Consider the following 19,672-nt stretch of genomic DNA (forward strand, 5'->3'; position numbering starts at 1 on the left):
GCTTTTCTTCCAGGTTAGAACAGCTGTAGGAAACAGTATTTACTGAGCAGCAGCCACAATAATTACATTAGTAACATGTATTGGATGTATATATTATCTCCTGTGTCAGTATGAATTGTCTTCACTGATGTTCAGTTCACCTCAGAAGAAACAAAAACTATCCAAGACTTAAATCATGGGCACTCTGTAGATTTTAATCTGAAATAAGTTGCAACATCCTTTTTTTCTGAACAGCAGCACAATTTCACCAGCTTCATAGCACAGAAAAGTGTGGATGTTTTTTAATTGAGAAATATAAATTAACCTTTTGCATGCAATATTTTAACCAATGATTGTCCAGTATATTGCTAGTTACATAGACAAAACTTGCACAGACTAAAATCAACACAGACCCTCAGTACAAGTTATTCAGTTACAGTTATTAAATATCAATTAACCAGGTAAATATTTAAACAATTTAATGTTGATGTACCTGATCCAAAATGTAGAAGTTGTCTGAGCAGTTAATGTACATTCTTTGACCCTCAGTCTTTCAAGAATAAAGTATGCAACAGTAGCCTTTTCTAATAAAGTCTTTACAGTGGAAAAGAACATAAAATGCAACCGGGTATACTTCTCTTACAGAAATAACCAGATGCATAATACTTTAACATCACATGAGTTTCTCCACACAGGTCAAATACTAAAGCTAACTGGAAAGAAATAATTTGTATGCTTAATTGTTTCCATAGGTCCTCACCGTAAGCAATTAGGTTGACAGCACAGCAGAAACTAAAAACTGCAACAGTGGTTTTCATACAGATAAGGAAAACTCTAAAAAATGATCAATTAAAGGAAAATACATAGTGATATATTCTGAAGTATTTATTAACAAAGGTGGAGATAACATCATAATTCTATACTGGAGAAAATTATCTCATTAAAAGCTTTAAAAATGGCTTTCACAGTTTGTTGTCATTTATTCTATATGTGGCATGCATCATAGAAAATCCCTTAAGAATGTTTTAAATGCATTTTCAGGCATCTATGGATGTTTGCTGTCAAAACTCTCAATCTATCCAGGTTTTTATGTGGCATTTACCACAATAGTATTTGAGTAAATCATTCTGCTTGTAAAATCAGAAACAGTTTTAATGAGTTCAGCCATACAAGAAGTAGAAAACCTTACCTTTTCAAAATCGCTACATGATCTACAGTAACTGTCTTTTACAGAACCATAGCAATTTTAAGGTGTAATGTCTGCAATCTATTGCGGTATGAAGGAAGTGTTTAGATTGTAAGGAACTGAAAATGTATAGTTTCCCCTTAGGAAAGGTTCCAATTTCTTATGGCTATTAAGTTTTTCACTTATGCAGAACAAATTCTGATTTGCCCATCACTTCACACCAGAGTAATTTTTCTATTTCTGGTGAATGTTAACAGCAACAGGAAGAGAGCAATTCTGCAGGAGGAAAGAGAGAAAAAAACTTGCTTTGAACTTTAATAAAAATATGTTGCTTGGAGGTGCTCAGAGGCTGGTAGTCCTAGTAGGTGTTTGCAGTCATGGGTAAAGAGTTTTAGTGAGCAGAACGCAGATCGGGGAATACGGAGCACATGAAATGATAGCTACTACACAGATGTCATTTGTTGTAACAATAATTAGCACTGTACATTCATGTAAGGAGTGTGGGATGGTACGGTCTATCATCACCATTGGGGCCAAAATGTCTCCAAAAAAATTAGCTCTGGATAAGAAGAGCACACTCTGATCACCTGCCATGGGAGGCACGGGGCCTGTACTCTGTTATATTCTACCTGAAAGCATAGGATGTCTGGGAATACACTCTTGTCCCGGTACGCCTTGGCACTGACGCGGACATCTATTAGTGAAAATATTAGCCCTCTAATATTAGTGAAAAAGCGGTCTTGCTATCACTGGTATACTGTGCAGGAAACGTTGGAAGCATTTTCTGGAAACCCTGATTTCATAAAAACGATCATACAAAAGGACTGGAATACAAGTCCAGAGAGTTGACTGTGCCTTGACATCTCTGGGAACCTTGGGATTTTTTTGCTTTCCTTTTTTGGAAAAATGAGGTGAAGTAACACACTCAGTTCTCCCCTTCCTGCTGCCTACCTTGGCACTGAGAAGGTACTTTTGCATTCTGAGTTTGAGCTGTCTTCTCGGTAGTAGAAAGCAAAGGTGAAAAAAGTCGATTTAACGTGATTCTGGCACTGGCAATTGTTCACAAGTCATTGGTCAGGAACTAGTAGTAGAAAGGCAACATTCATAATAAAGCTTGCAGCTTTTTCAAGTTAGCTCCTCTCAGCAGGAGTCATCTTCCTGGAAAGGCCCCACAGAGACCAGCTTAAAATAGAAATCATTAGGAGAGAGATGCACTGCAAAAAGGCAGTGGTACAGGAGAAAACAAAAAACCTAAGAGAGAAAGGATGTTAAAGTTATTCCCAGGTTCGGTTTTCTCTATCTCCATCTGATTTTGTGTCACTATAAGGTTAAGTCCCTGTTGTGCCTTCACTGGTGGCACTGGTGGACGGGAGGAGGTGCAGGTCTGTCTCCCAGACGGACGGGCATGAAGGGATGCCTGAGAGGACCTTGTCTACAGCAGACTAGTTTTCCCACTCATTTAAGACAGCTCTGGGTGGGTTTCTTGCAGTCTGTATTGAATGCATGTGAAATTTTCAGTGAAAGATAGTTTACTTAATAAGCCTGTAAAATAATTAGGCCAAGCCTAACAGCTTTTCCACATTCCGAGAGGAAAGTTTTGAACAGCCCCTTTCCCTGGCTAGGGAACTCAGCGGTGACTGCACACACCATCATGCAATATGTAGCAGTTCAGTCATCAAAGAGCATAAGCCTTCTCTAATTTTCCTGCTAGGAGCTGTGTGGATTATTTTCCTCTTTCATCTCTGTACAGAGGATTGTAGCATGTCTTCAGTTTAAATTTTAGAAATTAAGTTAGGGAGAGGAAATAGAAATCTTTATTTTTTAAAAAAATACTTCTACAGCAAGTTTGCATGTGAACTTGTTTATGTTTGGGATAACTGTGAGAGCAAGAAATGAAAAATACGTTTCCTCTTAATTCTTAGCTGTTTCAACTACCCTGTTGCTACCCAAATCACTACTTGATACAGTGTTTTTTCTATATTTTGTAGAAAAGAAGAACAAGAATGCAAGCATTTGCATGTTACTCCTCTGTAGTTATAGTTGGCTTTAAAGTATATCAAGGCAGCTGATGACAGTCTCGCTGGGGAGGTAGTTATTGACTTACTGATCTAGTATCTATCAAACTTAAATAAATCTGCTCATTTGAAGATAAGTACCCAAAATTAATTCTAATGAATTACAGAAAAGGCATCTCTTGGGTTGTGAACCTTGTTTGAGGGCAGCCATAATAGTGGATAATGTTGCTGACTTCTGAAGAAAACAACTGGATTTAGAGCTCCAGTGTTTCTGAGGCTTAGGCAAGAGTACGGTTAGGGTGTGACAGTTCATTTTGTGAAACGTAGGGGTTTGTTAGTACTACATTGAAACAAATCCAGAATCATGTAATGGCTGTTCGGGATCTCCTACATCTCACAGCAGTGCTCCGACCACCAGGTGACAGATTACAAAATTCACCTTTTGTTTTCCTCTGGTAAGCACTTCACTGAAACAGAAATATTTTCTTTTTCTGCAGAAAGCATTTGGCATCAGCTAAATGAAACCTTGATGAAAGAAAAAAACAAAAAAAAAGGTAGCCAGAAATATTTGACCTTAGCCTTAGTCTCCTAAGTACCATAGGATTTTGTTAACTGTTGAATGACAACAGCTATCCCAATAGATAGATATTTATAGCATAGACTCAAATAGGACTAGGTTTTTAATAATGTAGAAATCACATAATCAATTTTTTTGATTCATTGTATCAATGTTTGTTTTACAAGTAGGAAGGTGTTTTCAGTTCCTAATTGATATCTGCATTTCAAAAATATGTTTATTGTTTTATAAAAATATATTAATTAAAGCTGTGAGGGACTGATACAGAGTATCAGATAAGGAAAAAGAAATCAATATATAGCCAATTCATTTATATACATAAAGCACTTCTCTCGAAATATAGTAACATGTCCTATGAAGGAAGAGCAATTAAATGCTTAATGTAAAAGTCCTTCAGCTGAGCGATATCTTATCAAATATCATGCTTCCTAGCGTTCTTAACAGAGTTAGTGTTTTTAAAAGTATTTACAATTATAAGGGTATCTTTTGAGATACAGAAGGGTACAATAAAAAGCTTTTGTCTGCGCTTGAGCGTAGTTTCCCAGTTCATCTCAGCGACTGACTGCCCTGTGAGGTCTCCCCAGCAGTGGGAAGAGGCTTGGATGAAAGTCCCTCAGGAAAGGGCTGCTGAGCCCTGGCACAGCTGTTCATGGTAGTGCAGCTGCAGAGGTATGTACCGAGTCCCTTGCCATCCCTCCTCTTCTTCCCACCTCTTCTTCCAGTCCACAGGGATTGCGAAGGGTGGTGCCAGCAGGAGGACGTGATTGAGGAGGCATGCAAAATCACATTGCTCGTATGCTTCTTTTGTCTAAGGATTTTTTTTTTTAATTCCTCTCTAATTCATTAGCCAGGGAAAAAGAATTAGGATTGATAAATTTGGACTCCATACTTACCACTTACTTGGTGGATAATAAACTCTGCATTCAAAAGGGATGAGGGTAGTAGACTAGAAGCCATGTGCAGTTCAAGGGCGTATTTAGAAGAAGAAAGATCCATTGCCAGTTCCACAGGGAAACCTTCATTCTGTTTCATTGTTCTGGAGAAAGACATCCCAATTTATGACCTTGTATCACAACTGTTACTGGGGGGAAGAGTGGCTGATGACAGTGATTTGCATCTTGGGGCATTTTTCTGGGTTAAGTGGAAGTGTGCTCGTTGAGTCTAGAATTGTGTCTTAGAGCAAACTCTGAGTGGAATTTTTTTCAAAAAACATTTTAGTGATTTTAACTGATTAAAAATAATAGACCCTATAAAGCCAAGACATCTGTCATACTGTACTTCAAAGATACTGCAAATTGAAGGAAAAATGTGAGAAATTGAACAGTTCAGTATTAGAAAATTTTGCTATATTTCCAACCTTTTCTCTCTTAATCTTTTTTTCTCTGAAACTAATATTAAAATCTGTTATTAATCTTGCTAAAGTAAATATGTGATTATATGAACATTTTTATTAATTTTTACTGCTGGCTAAGTATCATTGTTCCATTCCCGAGTTCTCAGAAATTTCTCAGTGTACCGGCTCTTCAAACAGAGTTACAGCTGGATTTGTAGCAATGATAGATTCTTTTCCATCCCTTTGAAATACTGACTTACAAAACATCTCTAAAGAACAGAAATAACAGTAGATTATTTCCACATCGTATGAAAGGCCTTTCAGCTTTTGTTGTCTCGCTCTTATTTTCCTGATTTTTTTAGTATTCCCTCGTTTGGTCTTCAGCAGGTTGGAGGTTTGTTTTGAATTATTTTCTTGGTCCATCCATCTGCTTAGTCAGTATGCATACCTTAGTTTTTTAATGTATGGGTTTAATTTATATGGGGATCAAACACTATAGAAATGCTTTCCTTTCTAATGCTGTAAAATGGAAAAAACAGTTGAATTCAGTGATTCAGGCTGTGATTAAGCATTGCTTTCCTGCCTGTGAAAACTTCGGACTTCTGATGTTTCAAGTTCTGAACCTTTTAAAAGTAGGAAATTATGCATTGTTTGTTAAGCAGTGGAAATCAGGATCTAAAGTATTATTTTATAAGTAAATATTAATATCTTTTATTTACCAAATTGAGACACTAGACAATTTAGATGTAAAATGTAAAAAAGCAAGTAAAATGTTGAATTAATTATGCTTTCTTTCAATTCATGATGCTACATATTTGTGGAAAGATCTAGCTTTATATTATTTCTAGCCTTCATAATGCAGTGTCTTTCTGATGTAAGATTTATACTAGACATTGTTCGATTGTTCTACATTTGGCTTCATTGCTGCAGGACACTGCCACTGTAAATAATGGGTGTAAATATGTAAATATGGTAAATAATGGGTGCTAAATAATGTGAACATGGATCTCCTTGTTCAGATAGGCTGCTAGCGCAAAGCTGAGATATCCTACCCCCACTGTTGCTCTTGACCTTGATCACACCACCTTCCATGGACTTTTGTAGTCTGTTGCCTTTCATGGCTCTAGCCTCTACTTTTCAGATTACTTCTTTAGCGGTTCATTTAGTGGTTAGACTTGGATCCTTTCTCCTCTTTGCCCTTTCTATTCTTCACTTATACCCTTTACCGATTTCTGGAACCCACACAATTTCAAATTTCTGTGTTTATATGCGGGTTTTAACTCCACCTCGCTATCTTTAATCTTTCTTCTTGTCCAGTCTCCCACATCTCATTCTTTTGCTATTTATTCTGTAAACACAAAACTTACGCCAAATTGCTCAATGCTTTTACTTGAAACTTCATATTGTGTCAACGTTGGCAGTGTCATCGTATTCGTCCTTGTCAGCATAATCTGTGACAACAGTTTTGGCTTTTCACTGGTTCAGGCCCTGAACATATAAGATGTTTTTAAAGACAAACAAACGCAATGCAGGTGTGGATTAATGGTACAAAGCTCTAATTGTGAAGCACCCTGGGTACAGATACTCATGAGCAGCAAAGTGTTGTTCCCAAATGAGTGTCACTGAGGGATTTGGGCTCAGCTCTGTCTATGTAGGACAGGAGTGGCACAAAAGAGTACCCTTTCAGTTGACAGACACCATCTCATTCTGTAAATCTGTCACTAGAAATCATTGCCGTTTTCTTAAAGAACTGAGGAGGAAGGTAGGAGCTAGGAGGCTGGAGAAGGACCTGACATAGTTTTAAAAGTCTGCAGAGCTATTGGAGCTATACTTTCTCGGGGCTGGTTTGGACTGCAGCATTGCCAGGATTTCCCTGACACAGGGAAGACCACCACAGCTCCAGCTCTGATGTGTTAGCCACCCTCCAGCCCTGACTCCTGCAAACACGTTACACCAGATTATTGAAATGCATCCTTGGAGGACAGCACTGTAGGTATGGAAGGCAGGTGTCTTCCGAAGTGCCAGTACTGCGCTGCTCTTTCTGTCAAATAAATTTTGCTCAGCCATGAGTCTTTTACCCAAAAGAAGGGATTGGAAAGGGAATGAAACTTTCAGTCTTATAAAGAAGAGCGTTCCAGCATCTGCAGTAACCACATGATACAGTTGAAGATTGCTGAGCTCCTACCCTAACCCTTTCTGCAAGCTGCAGCAGATTCCTGTCATTGTTCTTGAGTGCTTTCCAAAGCATTTGCAGGCTCAAAGATGTCTGTAACTCCATTAGCCACAGAGGCCAATGTTTTCTTCTAGGGACCAGTAGTAGCTTGAGTCCATTGGTACACTGGGGCAGTAGAAGTCCAGCAGCAGCACAGCGTTGCTGGAGGCCTCCTGGCAGCAGTGCCAGCCTTGGGCTGGCCTCAGCTCCACAGCTGATAAGGTTGTCAGCCTCTAGGTCTGTGTGCAAAATTGTGTTTGCAGGTCACAGGATTTTGTTGTGAGAGCATAAGTCAGTGGTAATTGGCAGCACATTAGAGATTACTTGGGGAATATTCTCTCTTTACCTTTTTATTCTTTTGATGTTGCAGGAAATATTCAGGAAGTCATACTGCAAGAACACTTGGAAAAAGAAGATGAAATTCTTGTTTCCTTGGCTGGTTTGAAGCAGGTATAAATATTGCTTACCTTAACCTTCTTGTATCCTTCAGTGCTATTAATCCTTTCTTTTTTTTTCTCCTTTTTTATTCTTTTTGTATACTGCTGTTTTGTCTTGTAGCTGTTTTACTAATACTGATGCATCAAGCATTGCGGTGTACTTTTATTTTAAAAGGTAAAACTCAGCTATAAAGAGTTCAAGTGACTTGCACAGTATTTGCTCCCTGAAAAGTTCTGGAGGCCTCGAGCCAGAACTGAGGCAGCGCAACACCGAGTTCTGGACTTAAGCCACACCATCGGTTTTCTTAATGCAAAATGTATGTGCTAGGCAATAATCATGCTTAAGTCCCCATTATTTAAATGTGATGACACTTTAATGTCATTGAATTTAAAGAAAAAATACTATGTACATAAAATGAGAATGCTGCTGAGCATCTGCATCTCTGATTATACTGTCCTCTGCTCCCTCAAAATACATTTTGTCAGGAATGATGTGACATATGTTAAATATATAACAAGGTAGGGAATAATCTTAACAGTTTCTCTTTAGATGTCTTGGATACTTGTTTTCCAGACTCTGATAATCACATTTCACTGGTATCTCTAGCCAATATAGATATGAATATTGACTTGCTTCCTATCTCTTCAAAGCAAATATTTTGGGGAAATGGTATATGAAAGCATGCTGCACAGAGCTTTAGAAAATTTAGAAATCCTCCAAATTTCTAACCTACATTCTTTCCCTTCCCATTCAACAACAGATCAAGGACATCCTGAAAGGTTCCCTGCGTTTCAACCAGAGCCAGCTGGAAGCTGAAGAAAATGAGCAAATCACGATAGCCGATGATCACTACTGTTCCAACAGTCAGAACAAGGGGACAGGTGATGTCCTAAAGGGACCTGTTATGACAAAACAACAGTTCATCTCAGGACGACAGGTGAGATAAAAATACCTCAAACAGGTCATTGATGGAATTAGGCTGATATTTTTTGGAGAGTTCCTTTAGCATGTCCAGACATTACATGGGAACACGCCAGCATTCCTGGTGCATACAGAGCCATGGTTAAAAGTTTCTAGCTACTGTCCTAATCCCATCAATTATTTTCATTGTAGCCTTATGCTCTACACACATTTAAGTCTAAGTGCTATGCAGTGTTGGGGGAGTTCTTCTTTCAGATTGTTGAATCACGGAATCACGGATTAATTTCCTACAAAAATGTAAAAACTGGAGGTAAATGGTCCCATACCAGTTGGTTATTCTCATTGTCCTTGTCCTCCAGAATCCCATTATGTAAGAGCTGATTATCTGCATTGCAGTGTATCCGTGGCCAGTGCCAAAAAGGAAACAGCGAGGACATTGCTTTTACCTTCTACTCCATTGTATTGACTTTCTCCTTGACTCAGTAAACAATGTTTTCACATACAAAGCATACAGTCACAGGACAAGTTCACACACAGAAAGAGGCAATTTCTTTTCATCTTAAAAGGTCCCTCTCTGTCTAAGATTCAGTCTAACTCAAATGTGATCTTAAAAACAAGGGTTTTTTATATATGCACGTCTATATCATTTTCAGTATTAGAGTTCTAAAGTTAAGTCTGCCACCCCAATACTGATACTCGCACTTGTAAATCCAGTGGTAGCAATATCACCTTGGAATCTAACTGGGTCTGCAATCGGTTTACTCTTGACAAATTTAATTAGGAACTAGGGGAAATATTTATTCATTTTCAAATAATTAAACAGGGTTGTTTTGATTTATTACACACAATCCCCTTGAGTTAGCACACTCTGTTAAAAATCGTATTTAATTGTATTTCAGTATTAGAAGCAACACAGGTTTTTTTTTTACTTAGTAATGGCAGGGTCAAAGAGCAAAGCTTTGCTAGAAAGCTTTCATTGCTTCTTTAGCTGTTGTCATTACAGTCACTACTTTCTGCCATAATAAAGACATAGGTTAAACTGATGTAGCACATTGGAGTGTTCATATAATGACCTATTTTTGCCCTTTATTTCCCAGCTTTTTATACAAAGTATCTTTTGCTTTCTTGCCAAAATGGCAAATATTACTTTTTTTGATTATTTTTACTTGGATTTATTATAGAAACTGGAAGGTAGAATGCTATATAAGATAACGTGCTGTATGAGTGTCTGCAGGCCCTGCTTGTGCTGGAGAAGCCCTTACTCAGCTGCTGGTCTAAACCATGTGTCACTGAGCGGGGGCTCTGGGATGTTGCACTTTGAGTATTGGGAGTGGAGCAGGTGAAGCCTGGTCTGCACAGATGTCTTTCCAATGGAAATTTGCAGGGCGATGTGTAATGAGGGCTCCCCCCAGTGTGTGGTCAAAGTATACATCCAGGCACAGGAGATGAGAGGTGTCCGTGGGTCCCACAATTCCCGTGTACTCCATGAGGCTGCTAGTAATCCAACTACAAGCAACGTGAGTAGAGGTTGTACAAGCTGAGCTCCTGCAGAGCATTAATGAGGCTTCGGCACTGTACGGTCTACGTTTGGAGGTGCAGTACATTCATAGGGATTAGCTTCCTCTCCTCTTATCTTCTGGAAGTTCCAGTTATGATGATGAGCAGCAGCCCCTGCAACAGAAAGAAAAAGAAAAGATTAGGGTTAGTAATGGCAGTCCAGGAGGACCATTAGTATCCCAACGGTCTGTGCTGTTTCAAAGCCCATCGTCTTTAACCGTGGTGTCTAAAATGAAACAAAAAGAGGAGAGCTTTGGACCTCTTCTAATAAAACACGGGAAAATAAAACTGCTGAATTTAGTGGGCTGTGACCTTCGGCTGTTAATTGATGGGGTCAATAGTTGGGCCAAACTGGGCCACAGCCCAGGCTTTTAGCTCTGCTGAAGCAAATGGGCTGTGCTGATGCCCTGGGTCAAGCTGGGAGTACTTACTGAGAGCTGCAGGGGGATTAAAAATTCCAACCACTTCTAGACCATTTAATGTATTTCTTGCTAAATAAATTTTACTGTATTTACATTTTCTGTGGCTTTGGTAATGCATGTAATTCTGTTTGACGTGACTTATACTGTAGAGATTTTTCTCTGGTGGAATTACAGGGATATTTTCTAGGACAGCTGGAAAAGTTACAGGTGTAGCTATTGTGTAATTGAGATTAAAATCTGGTCTTTTGTGCTTGGTTGTTATATAAGTATAAATTATTTATCATCTTTACTTTTTTTAAAAGTGCTCTTCCTCTTTTCTTGCCTCAAAATCCCTTTCTGGAAAATGAGGATAAGGATACAGCCCCTCTTTGGAAAGGAAAGCTGCAAAATTAAAAATGCAAAAAATGAAGATAAAAGCTCAAAGAAATAGAGCATTTTTTGGAATGTTTGGCTTTGGTAGCAGCATGCAGTTGACAAACAGAAGGCTTCTGTTGCTAAATAATGAATGATAATTAACACATTATCTTGCCTTTATGTCTGTTCAAAGAAGGAGGCAAAATGAGCTGCTGTTCTTCTAAGCTTTCTTGAATTGTATCCTTACAGTTAGTTTTAACTCATTCACAGTATGAAGGCAATTGAAATAATCCTGGTCCTAGTAGCTGATATTCATCAGGAAAAAATGTTTGGAGAAGCCATATGGCAACGGGCGTAAGGTTGTTAACTTTCAAAGCTACTGGAAGTATAATTCTGTCATTTTTCATTTATTCAGTAGTGGCAGCAGATGGGAGAAAACATGGTTCACGTCAGCATGAGTTTTCTGAAACAGAAACAGGCAGAAGAAGAAGGGAGGAGGTATTTTACCTCTGGAAATATCAGTACCACAATACCAATGTATGCCAGGGATAGGCAAACATTTATGGGAGGCCCTTTTATAGCATTTTGGAGTCAATATCTATGCTTTGCTGCTTCTCTGATACTTCAGTGAGCTATAGATCTCTTTAACTGAACCAAAAAGTGTGGGTAGAATGAAAAGTAGTGTTGCAAAGCACAACACGTAACGACAAGAAATTGGGGTGAGTAGTTTTCTTTCCCTTTATTAAAGGGCAGGATGCTTTTTTTAACCGCGCAAGAGCACATTTTTGGAAGCAGAATTCAGGAAATTGCAACACCAGCTCAAAGTGTTTATGATGGAGGGCCCTTGCTGGGGCTCACTGTCAAAAGGAAGACACCCCGTTAGCATCCTTGGGGGTGCCAGCGAGGAAAATACCGATCTCGCTGGGCGAGTGTGTCACTAGGTAACATCTGTGTCGCCCTATGCAAGGTGGAGCCGTCTCAGATGTGAGGGCTACGAGGACTGAAATAGCGTGATCTTGATAGCTTGGAATAATAAAGTGTCTAATTTTGCAAAATGAGACTGTACTGCATTCCCTGAGAGCTTTTAAATAGAAGTGTGGAAAGAAGCCAGGTGAATTACGCAGTGGTGGTTTTTTAAAGGAACGTATATTTCTGTTGTCCAGGGGGGAAAAACAAAGTGCTGAAATTTTGAACATGGCATTTAGAGCTCCTAAAAAAGCCTCACCTGGCCCCGTCTTGTGGCTGCACTGGGTGCCTACAAAATCAGGCGACTACTAAAACGGTGGTGGAGCAGAGCCACGATTGAGCGCTGCCTGTGTCCTCGGCCCCCTGGAGATGGCAGCCGATTGACTGACAGCTCATGAAGACAGCATTTCAAGCAGACCAGATGAAAGCAAAAGGCTAATTAATAACAAATGGTGTCTCAGCTCAGAATTGCTTAAATAGTGCAGTATCCCTCCTTGTAGCATAGATCTGTTTGGTTTTAACTTCATGGAAAGTGCTTGAAGTTGTTGACATTTGAACTACCCTGATTCTGCGCAGATCAGGAGGTTTGAGATCCATTTTGATAGCACTCAGCACAGGATAGCTGTTGATATTTTTAATAGCAATCCACTCGGTTTGGTATGAATTTTATTAAGCCATCTGAGGAAAATGAATTAGTGTCAAAAAATAATAGATGTACGTTTCTATCAGTTTGACAACTGTCTTACATTGGGACCTTTAAAATTGTAAACAATACTCTGGACTTAAGATGAATGAGAAAGTATTAAAATGAGTTAATTACGAAACAGAATACTGTATATTATTATACCTAGATAATAATATAGTATTATTATACCTAGATACTATCTAGATAACACAGAAAAAATATAAATTATAAAAACAGGATGCTTTAAAAATTTGCTGCAAAGGGAGATATTTGAATCCTCATGCATATAAATTTTGGAAGGGAACAGGTCACAATTCTGTACTTGAACATATTTTCAGATTCAGGTGATATTTCTCTTGTTTGTGACTTTTAATAATTTGGAACAACTATGTAAATAACAACGAAAGACTTCCAGCTCCCTCATTTCATATTACAGTCATTCTTAATCACTGGGGGTTTTTGCTCCCTGAGCTACTCTACAGTTCCCTTTCAGGAGAGTTCTGCTCTATAATCAGTAATCAGAGCAATGGAAAATTGTTTTCAGCTGTAATAATAAATTTGGCAAAATAAGTTTTGCTGGAGGCCATGGATACCGTAACTCCAAGTTGTGGTTCCCTGATATTTGTGATAACCTCCATACTCCAATTTTGTGTACTGTACTGAGGGTCTAACTTTGTCTCATTCAGATACTTCCTGTTGTTCTTTTTTGTTACTGCTTTCCTTTTTTCTCTAATACCTACAATCTCTCTTTTACCCCAAAGTGAATTTACATTTTTTTGTTTGGTGAGTCACAGCTGAAGGGCTTGTAGTCGACACACATGTTGCCATACACATTTCCCCAGCTGCCCCTCTCCTTCTTCTCCTTTTTCTCAGTCTCGCATTAGTGTAATCAAATATATTGGTTTCAATATCACGCCACTTCAGGATGCTTGTCCCCACAGGCTGCTTGGCAGGTTGCATTATTGTACTGAAAAAATTTGTGTGACAGCAACTAAGCAAGCAGTCATATTCTTGTCAGAGGAACATAGTGCTAGTAGGAGTTGAATGCATCTCTTGCAGAAGAAAACAAAGTGTTGTCCATTTGGGTTGCAACCAAGCTAACAGGCTGCCAGTTGTCAACAAGTGAGAAATCCCACTCTGCTGTATATGGCAGTCTTCCCTTCTAATGACATATCACTCTGACCGTGGAAAAGCTGGATTTCTCCTGAATATGGCTAGTTGGAATATAAGATTGCCAGTTCATAGACAGTTTTCTGGTACACTGATGTGTAGTCTTGATCCACTACCTGAGTGCTCAGGGACACACATTTCCCAAGGTCTAACCAGCCAGAAGAGGGATTCCTGGACCCTCATTTTCTGGTAGAGTTAGGAAATACTCGACAACACTAAGCCTAGAAGCCCTGGGAGCCCTGATCTGCTGAACCTGAACTGATGCACACTGAACCAGGTCTATGTATGGCTCAGATTCCACAGGTCAAGGTTTTAATAGGAAATTTTATATCAAAGCATTCTTCTGACAAGTTCCAAAATGCTATTGTACATGCAACCTGGCAAAAAATTCCTCAGTACTACTCATGAATTACTACAGGAAACTAACAGCAGTGAGAATAAAATTACTGAAAATCTTCACAACTGTAATGTATGTGTTAGATGCCTAGCTGCTGTGATCACTACGTGGGTGCACTATGATGATGAAACATGTAAGGCTGCTATACCCAATAACGAATTTTTAGAGTGTTAGCTTTTATGCTTTCGTAACAAATAAATTATTTCATCCAAAGTTAATACCCACTTTATTTTTTACTTCTTGATTTGGGCATTGCTACTTTTGTATAATGATTATTCCTTTATTCCATTCCCATATCACTGGCATGCATCATAAACCTCATTAAGTGGTAAAACTGGTACTAACTTAACTCCTTTCTGTGCCATTGTCTCACAGACTACGACTGATTCGAGCACTAGTGAGAGCAAGAGTGCTGATGACTATATTATGGTTTCCAAAGAAGAGGAAGGAAGTAGAAGTGCTGTCCCGGAGCCAGCGCAGTCCCATCAGGCACACAAGGAGGCAGTGGTGAAGCCAGAAGCTCCATCTCGTTCTTCTTTGATATTCTCTGACCCACTGATGGGCTCCATTTCAGCCTCCTCCAGCAACCTGAGCTCCAGCCCTGATGACAACAGTAGTAATAACAGCAAAGATTCTGACTTTGCTATTGTCAGCCCCCTGGACATCTAAAGAAACAGGTTGGGAGAGTTTGGGAGGTTGGCAGTTATACCTCAGCTCAAATTCCTATGATTCCACAGGCTGGATAGTTCTTTGGATTAGAAGGACAGAAAATAGATAAAGGTAACCCATCTCAGCTGCCAAAGCCTAAATTAAAAAAACAAACAAACAAACAAACAAACAAAAAAACCCAACCAAAACACAGATTTGCAACTCTTCAAAAAGAATAGACACCTTTTAATAACTGCCTTAAATAAAGACCCAGTAAAACCCGGTTCTAATATACAGTTATTCTTAGTTATAGAGTTATCTTACTTAGGAGCTTTGTTACTATAGAACTGTTGCTTTCCCAAAACATAGAATAGTATGTGCTAGGTACCATAATGGATTAGGAAACGTGTAGATACTTGGCATCAGACCTGAAGCAGCAAAGACAAGCTAGATTTAATATCATCCTTTTACAAAATATGCTCGACTGGGTTTTCCGAGTAGGAAAGGGTACTGTTTCTTCAGAGGTTGTGATTAAAGAAGTAAGGAATGTATGTCAGAAAGATTAAAAGCTTCATCCTGGCAGTAAGCTTGTTCTCAGTTGAGAAATCCTAGTTTCTTCATTTTCATCTGCAGTAGCCTGAGGTGTGTTGAAGGCAGAAGTTTGTGTAGTTGTTCCTCAGCGCTGTCTTACAGGAGAATGTGTGACAAATTCCTTGAGAACGGGGACCTATACAACAGAGCCTTATTTCCCTTTGCCTACTTTTTTTCCCCTTGAGAGTTCCCAGCTCACCTCTTTCCCTCTTTATATCTGTCTACTTTTACATCCCCTGGCATTTTTATTTTACAGAGATTACCACAGTTAAAACAGTAGGTGCAAGGGAAATTACAGTATTTTATAGTGTAGACCTGAGCCAGTTGAACTAAAACTAGCTTGAGTATGATAACTTACCAGGGAAGGGTGCAAAGTGAAATGAAATGTTCATAATTAAAAGCACTTTATATTTCATTACTATTATCTTCTATAGATTCTGTTTACATATATTACTATACAATTTCCACATTTCTAGTCAAGAAAAACATAATGGTGCAGCAGCGTTCACCAACAGAAAGTTTCTCATTAACTCTAGCGCTTGTTCTTCTATGGAAAAGTGTATTTTTTTCCCATCAAGTACATAGTACATCTAATAACAGTTTTTCCAAGTAGGTACGGGGCAGGGGTGTCCTTGTTGATCCCTTTAAACTCTGTTGGAATTCACAAAAAGAAACTGGTGGTGAGCAGACGCCTGCTCTTGTAGGACCTACACAGAACTAGCTTGAGGAAGGAATGCTAGAAAGTCACTCTATAACAACAGCAAAAAAAATGGCATTGTTTACTTTTAAGATACACATACATTATACCATGCAACAACTTCATAATTGCATGGCAAAGCTTGTGTTTGTATGGAGTTAAGAAATGGTAGTTATTTGCTGCTTAGTCTGTAATTGTAAATGGAGTTCAGTACCGTATTCCAAAGATGAGGTGACATGTAGTTTGCTGGTCTTAGATTTTACAAGGTCTGTGTCAGTGACTGCAATGAAGAGATAATTGTCGTGTAATTACATGGTAGCTGACGTATCCTTACATGCTCAAAAGCCGCCGTGTAGTTCTTCTGAGATTATTTGTGCCTTGTAAAATGATAAAATGTTAGAATGTTGTGAGCAAGCATAGCATCATACGTCTCTGTGACAGAGCGATATGAACAGTCAGATGACTGTTCAGATGAAAGATCTTAAATGCGTAACATTTCAGAGAGGTGTTTATTTTGGTTTAATTTTAAGCTTCATAGAAAATCACTCTGGAATTCAGCATGCATGCCTGTCTTCAGGTTTATTTTATTTCCCTGAGTTTGCATGAATGCCAGGGGATTCGGTGGCTGTTGATTTATTTATGTCTTTCAAGCTTTTCTAGCCTTAACCCATTCAGTAAGGCTTGTGCCACACCACCAACAAAGGGGAATCTGTTCAAGAAGTACCTATGGAAAGAGGAAAGAAATATTCTGGGGACAGAGAGAGAAGTTTTATATTCTGTGATACATAAACCTTCAAAGATTCTAGTACTTTGGCAGGGAAAAATGTTTCTACTTCTTTTTTTATTTTTTTAAGCATCAGTCTTTTGATTTCTGTTCTGGTTGTTTGTTTCAGGGATCACATTGCTGTTTTCTTGAACGGTCTCATTGCCAATGGAAGAGTGTGACTTGTACAGTTCTTTTATTTTTGTAAGTTAGTTGGATCTTTAATATTGCATATTTTAAAACAGCGCTAAAAGTATATAAAGATTTTGGGAGTTTCTAACAAGTTTTCACTAATCAGTGAATACCGATGAGCTGAATGCCTATCATGCTGTGGGATATGATAAAAATCTTCAGAAGCAGAGAGATGATTATATAAATAAGATCAGAGCAAATTCCAGTAAATGAATCTGCTTTGGTTATACCGTGTCCTTCTATATCTCAAATATGTTGTCTCTGATACTTGATCGTAGTGCGGAGATAGTTAAAATTTTGTATATTCATTATGTCAGAAACCTGTAAGTTAGACAAAATGTCAAGTCATCACCCTGTCTTGCCTTATGTTAAGAATATACCGAGAAAGAAATTGTCATTTAAAATACAAGATTATTCTTTTTTCCCCCAAAGATGGCCTGCTCATAATGTTCATGGATAACAATAATCAGATAGAAAAAATATATACATTGCAAATTACTGATGAAAACTAATATGGGATTTAGATATGTATCTGAGACTGTTGTACTCTATCTCACATCTGTCATTGATGACTGTTTAAAGTCTCTTGCATGTCACGTCAGTCGTATGTACTGCAGAAAGGCAGTATCATATTTTGACTGGGTATTCATTTAGTTGTGGAACTTTGTATCTTTACTCTGGAAGAACATCTAGCCCGCCTTATTAAAGAAAGAATTAATAAATTTTCTGGGCTGTGCTTGTGCTGTTTTCTTAAAAAGGAGGGAAAGCTTTTTGACTAGAATACTGGAAGTATGATTTCTGAGAACAAAGATTAAAAACTTTAAAACTATCTCATTACCTATATAAGCACAGAGATTATTAATATTTTAACCAGATTTTATATATATGATCCAGGGAATAAAACTGCTTGTCATCTATCTCACCCAAACAACACAGAACATTTCCTATTTTATCATATTTATTGTATCTGAAAATAACAAACCAAAATTTAATGTGGTATGACTTCCGCAATTTCCTGAAACTTGGTATGGTTCCATCATTGTGTCTCAGTCACAGTTCCACTATCTGTACAGTACTTTTCTGAATCTCAATACTTTATTTCACATTCTTAAATGTTTCCTGTGATTCTCCAGTATGTTCTCCTTATTAGGTGGCACTGAGGCAGCTATTTAAAAGATTAAATGTAAGATTTAAGTGTACTTGTGCCTGGCAGTTACCACGTTATCTGTTCAAATACGGACACAGCAATCCTAACGTGAACAGATTTCCAAGTTCTGGGTGTCAGCCCTTAAATAATACTTTGGATTTTGTGCTGCATGTGTTGGTCTTGAGTGAATGTCTGTAATGATTTATTAGACTTGAAAAGGTGCAATTTCGTAAAATAAACTTCCTTTGGCTACGGAATAGTAATTACGCTGTCTCATAATCTGTGCTGTTCTTTTAAGAGTGATTATGTACAGTCTCTGCATTAGTGTTTCCTGTGCCACTGAATCTGCTAGACTCCCACTTTAGTAGCTAGCTAAATTTAGAGATGAAAGAGCATGAAAGAAGGTCATCAGAGAAATAGCAGCTTGAAACGTGCACACAGGCAACTTGTTTGCCTGCTGCTCGCAATATATTTAACCGCTAAAATGGTGAGGGAGGTTTTAGATATGTGGGAGGATCCTGCGAGAGGCAAAGTGCATAACCCCAGAAACAGACGATGAGCCAGAAGGGATGCAGCATGAGACTCTCTTAAACTACAGATTCTTTAGGGCAGGAACCATCTTTTTCTCTGAGTTTGTACAGAGCTTCTAGGATAGTTTGTCATGATCACAGATGCTTTCAAAATTAGGGTAATAATAATAATAGTAATATACTCATCATGTCACCAGGTTTTGCTCTTTCAGACAGTGAGGTAGATGTAATCCAATAATAATAGGTCAGTTGATAGCAGTAGTATTGTATCAGAGGAATTTGGTCCAATGCTGTTGAAATAAGTGCAATTGCAGTAGCTTAAATAAATAAATTTAAAAAAAAAACAAAAACAAAAACAAAACCCACACCAGGAACAGGGCAACAGTGTTGCTGAATACAAAAAGCTATATTTCTCTCCAGACATACATGAAGTACAAGAAGTATTTTCTAAAATGGGCTTCAGGTAGCACTTGTGTACCTTGTTTGACTACGCCAGGTAAGTTTGTGCAAACCTGTCTTTGTTTTAACTTGCGAAAGCCCAGCTGATGCTGAGATGCAAGAAGCATTAAAATGTAGCAGCTGCAGAGGGAAGACACTGTGGTTCCATTCCCTGGGAATGGGAAGAATTTGATCCTTCAAATCGCACTGATTTAACACTTTCACTATCTTGCATGGTGACAACATGAAAAACCCTATAATCATTTCCAGAGACCTGATGGGAACTCTGTTGCTTAAGTCACCACGTGCAGTCACAGGGCTTTGAGCTGAGAAAGTTTTCACAGCTTTGCCTTTCACTGTGAGTGAGCTTCAGGGACTGTGGCGAGATTAGGGTTGTTTGAATTTTTAACTAGTACAAAGAAGCATTCAAAGATGCTATAAATTATCACATCAG

At 38.4% G+C, this 19,672-nt stretch overlaps 1 protein-coding gene across 10 annotated transcripts in view; it reads left to right on the plus strand.

Annotated features, from left to right (window-relative positions):
* The window catches only part of TBC1D5 (TBC1 domain family member 5), a 318,020-nt gene extending 300,181 nt beyond the window's left edge, over positions 1–17,839 (plus strand). For 9 of the 10 annotated variants that reach the window (XM_087771855.1, XM_087771860.1, XM_087771874.1 and 6 more), the window contains 3 exons: positions 7,673–7,752; positions 8,501–8,677; positions 14,588–17,839. In XM_087771855.1, the coding sequence (XP_087627981.1) occupies positions 7,673–7,752; positions 8,501–8,677; positions 14,588–14,881 (551 nt within the window). In that variant the 3' untranslated portion in view covers positions 14,882–17,839. The remainder of the gene's footprint in view (positions 1–7,672; positions 7,753–8,500; positions 8,678–14,587) is intronic. The other variant, XM_087771812.1, reaches the window with a different exon arrangement.
* Positions 17,840–19,672: the final 1,833 nt, after the last annotated feature.

This window comes from Nipponia nippon, unplaced genomic scaffold (assembly GCF_047370975.1).
Source record: "Nipponia nippon isolate SJK-2023a ecotype South Korea unplaced genomic scaffold, ASM4737097v1 scaffold_1, whole genome shotgun sequence".
Lineage (NCBI taxonomy): Eukaryota > Metazoa > Chordata > Aves > Pelecaniformes > Threskiornithidae > Nipponia > Nipponia nippon.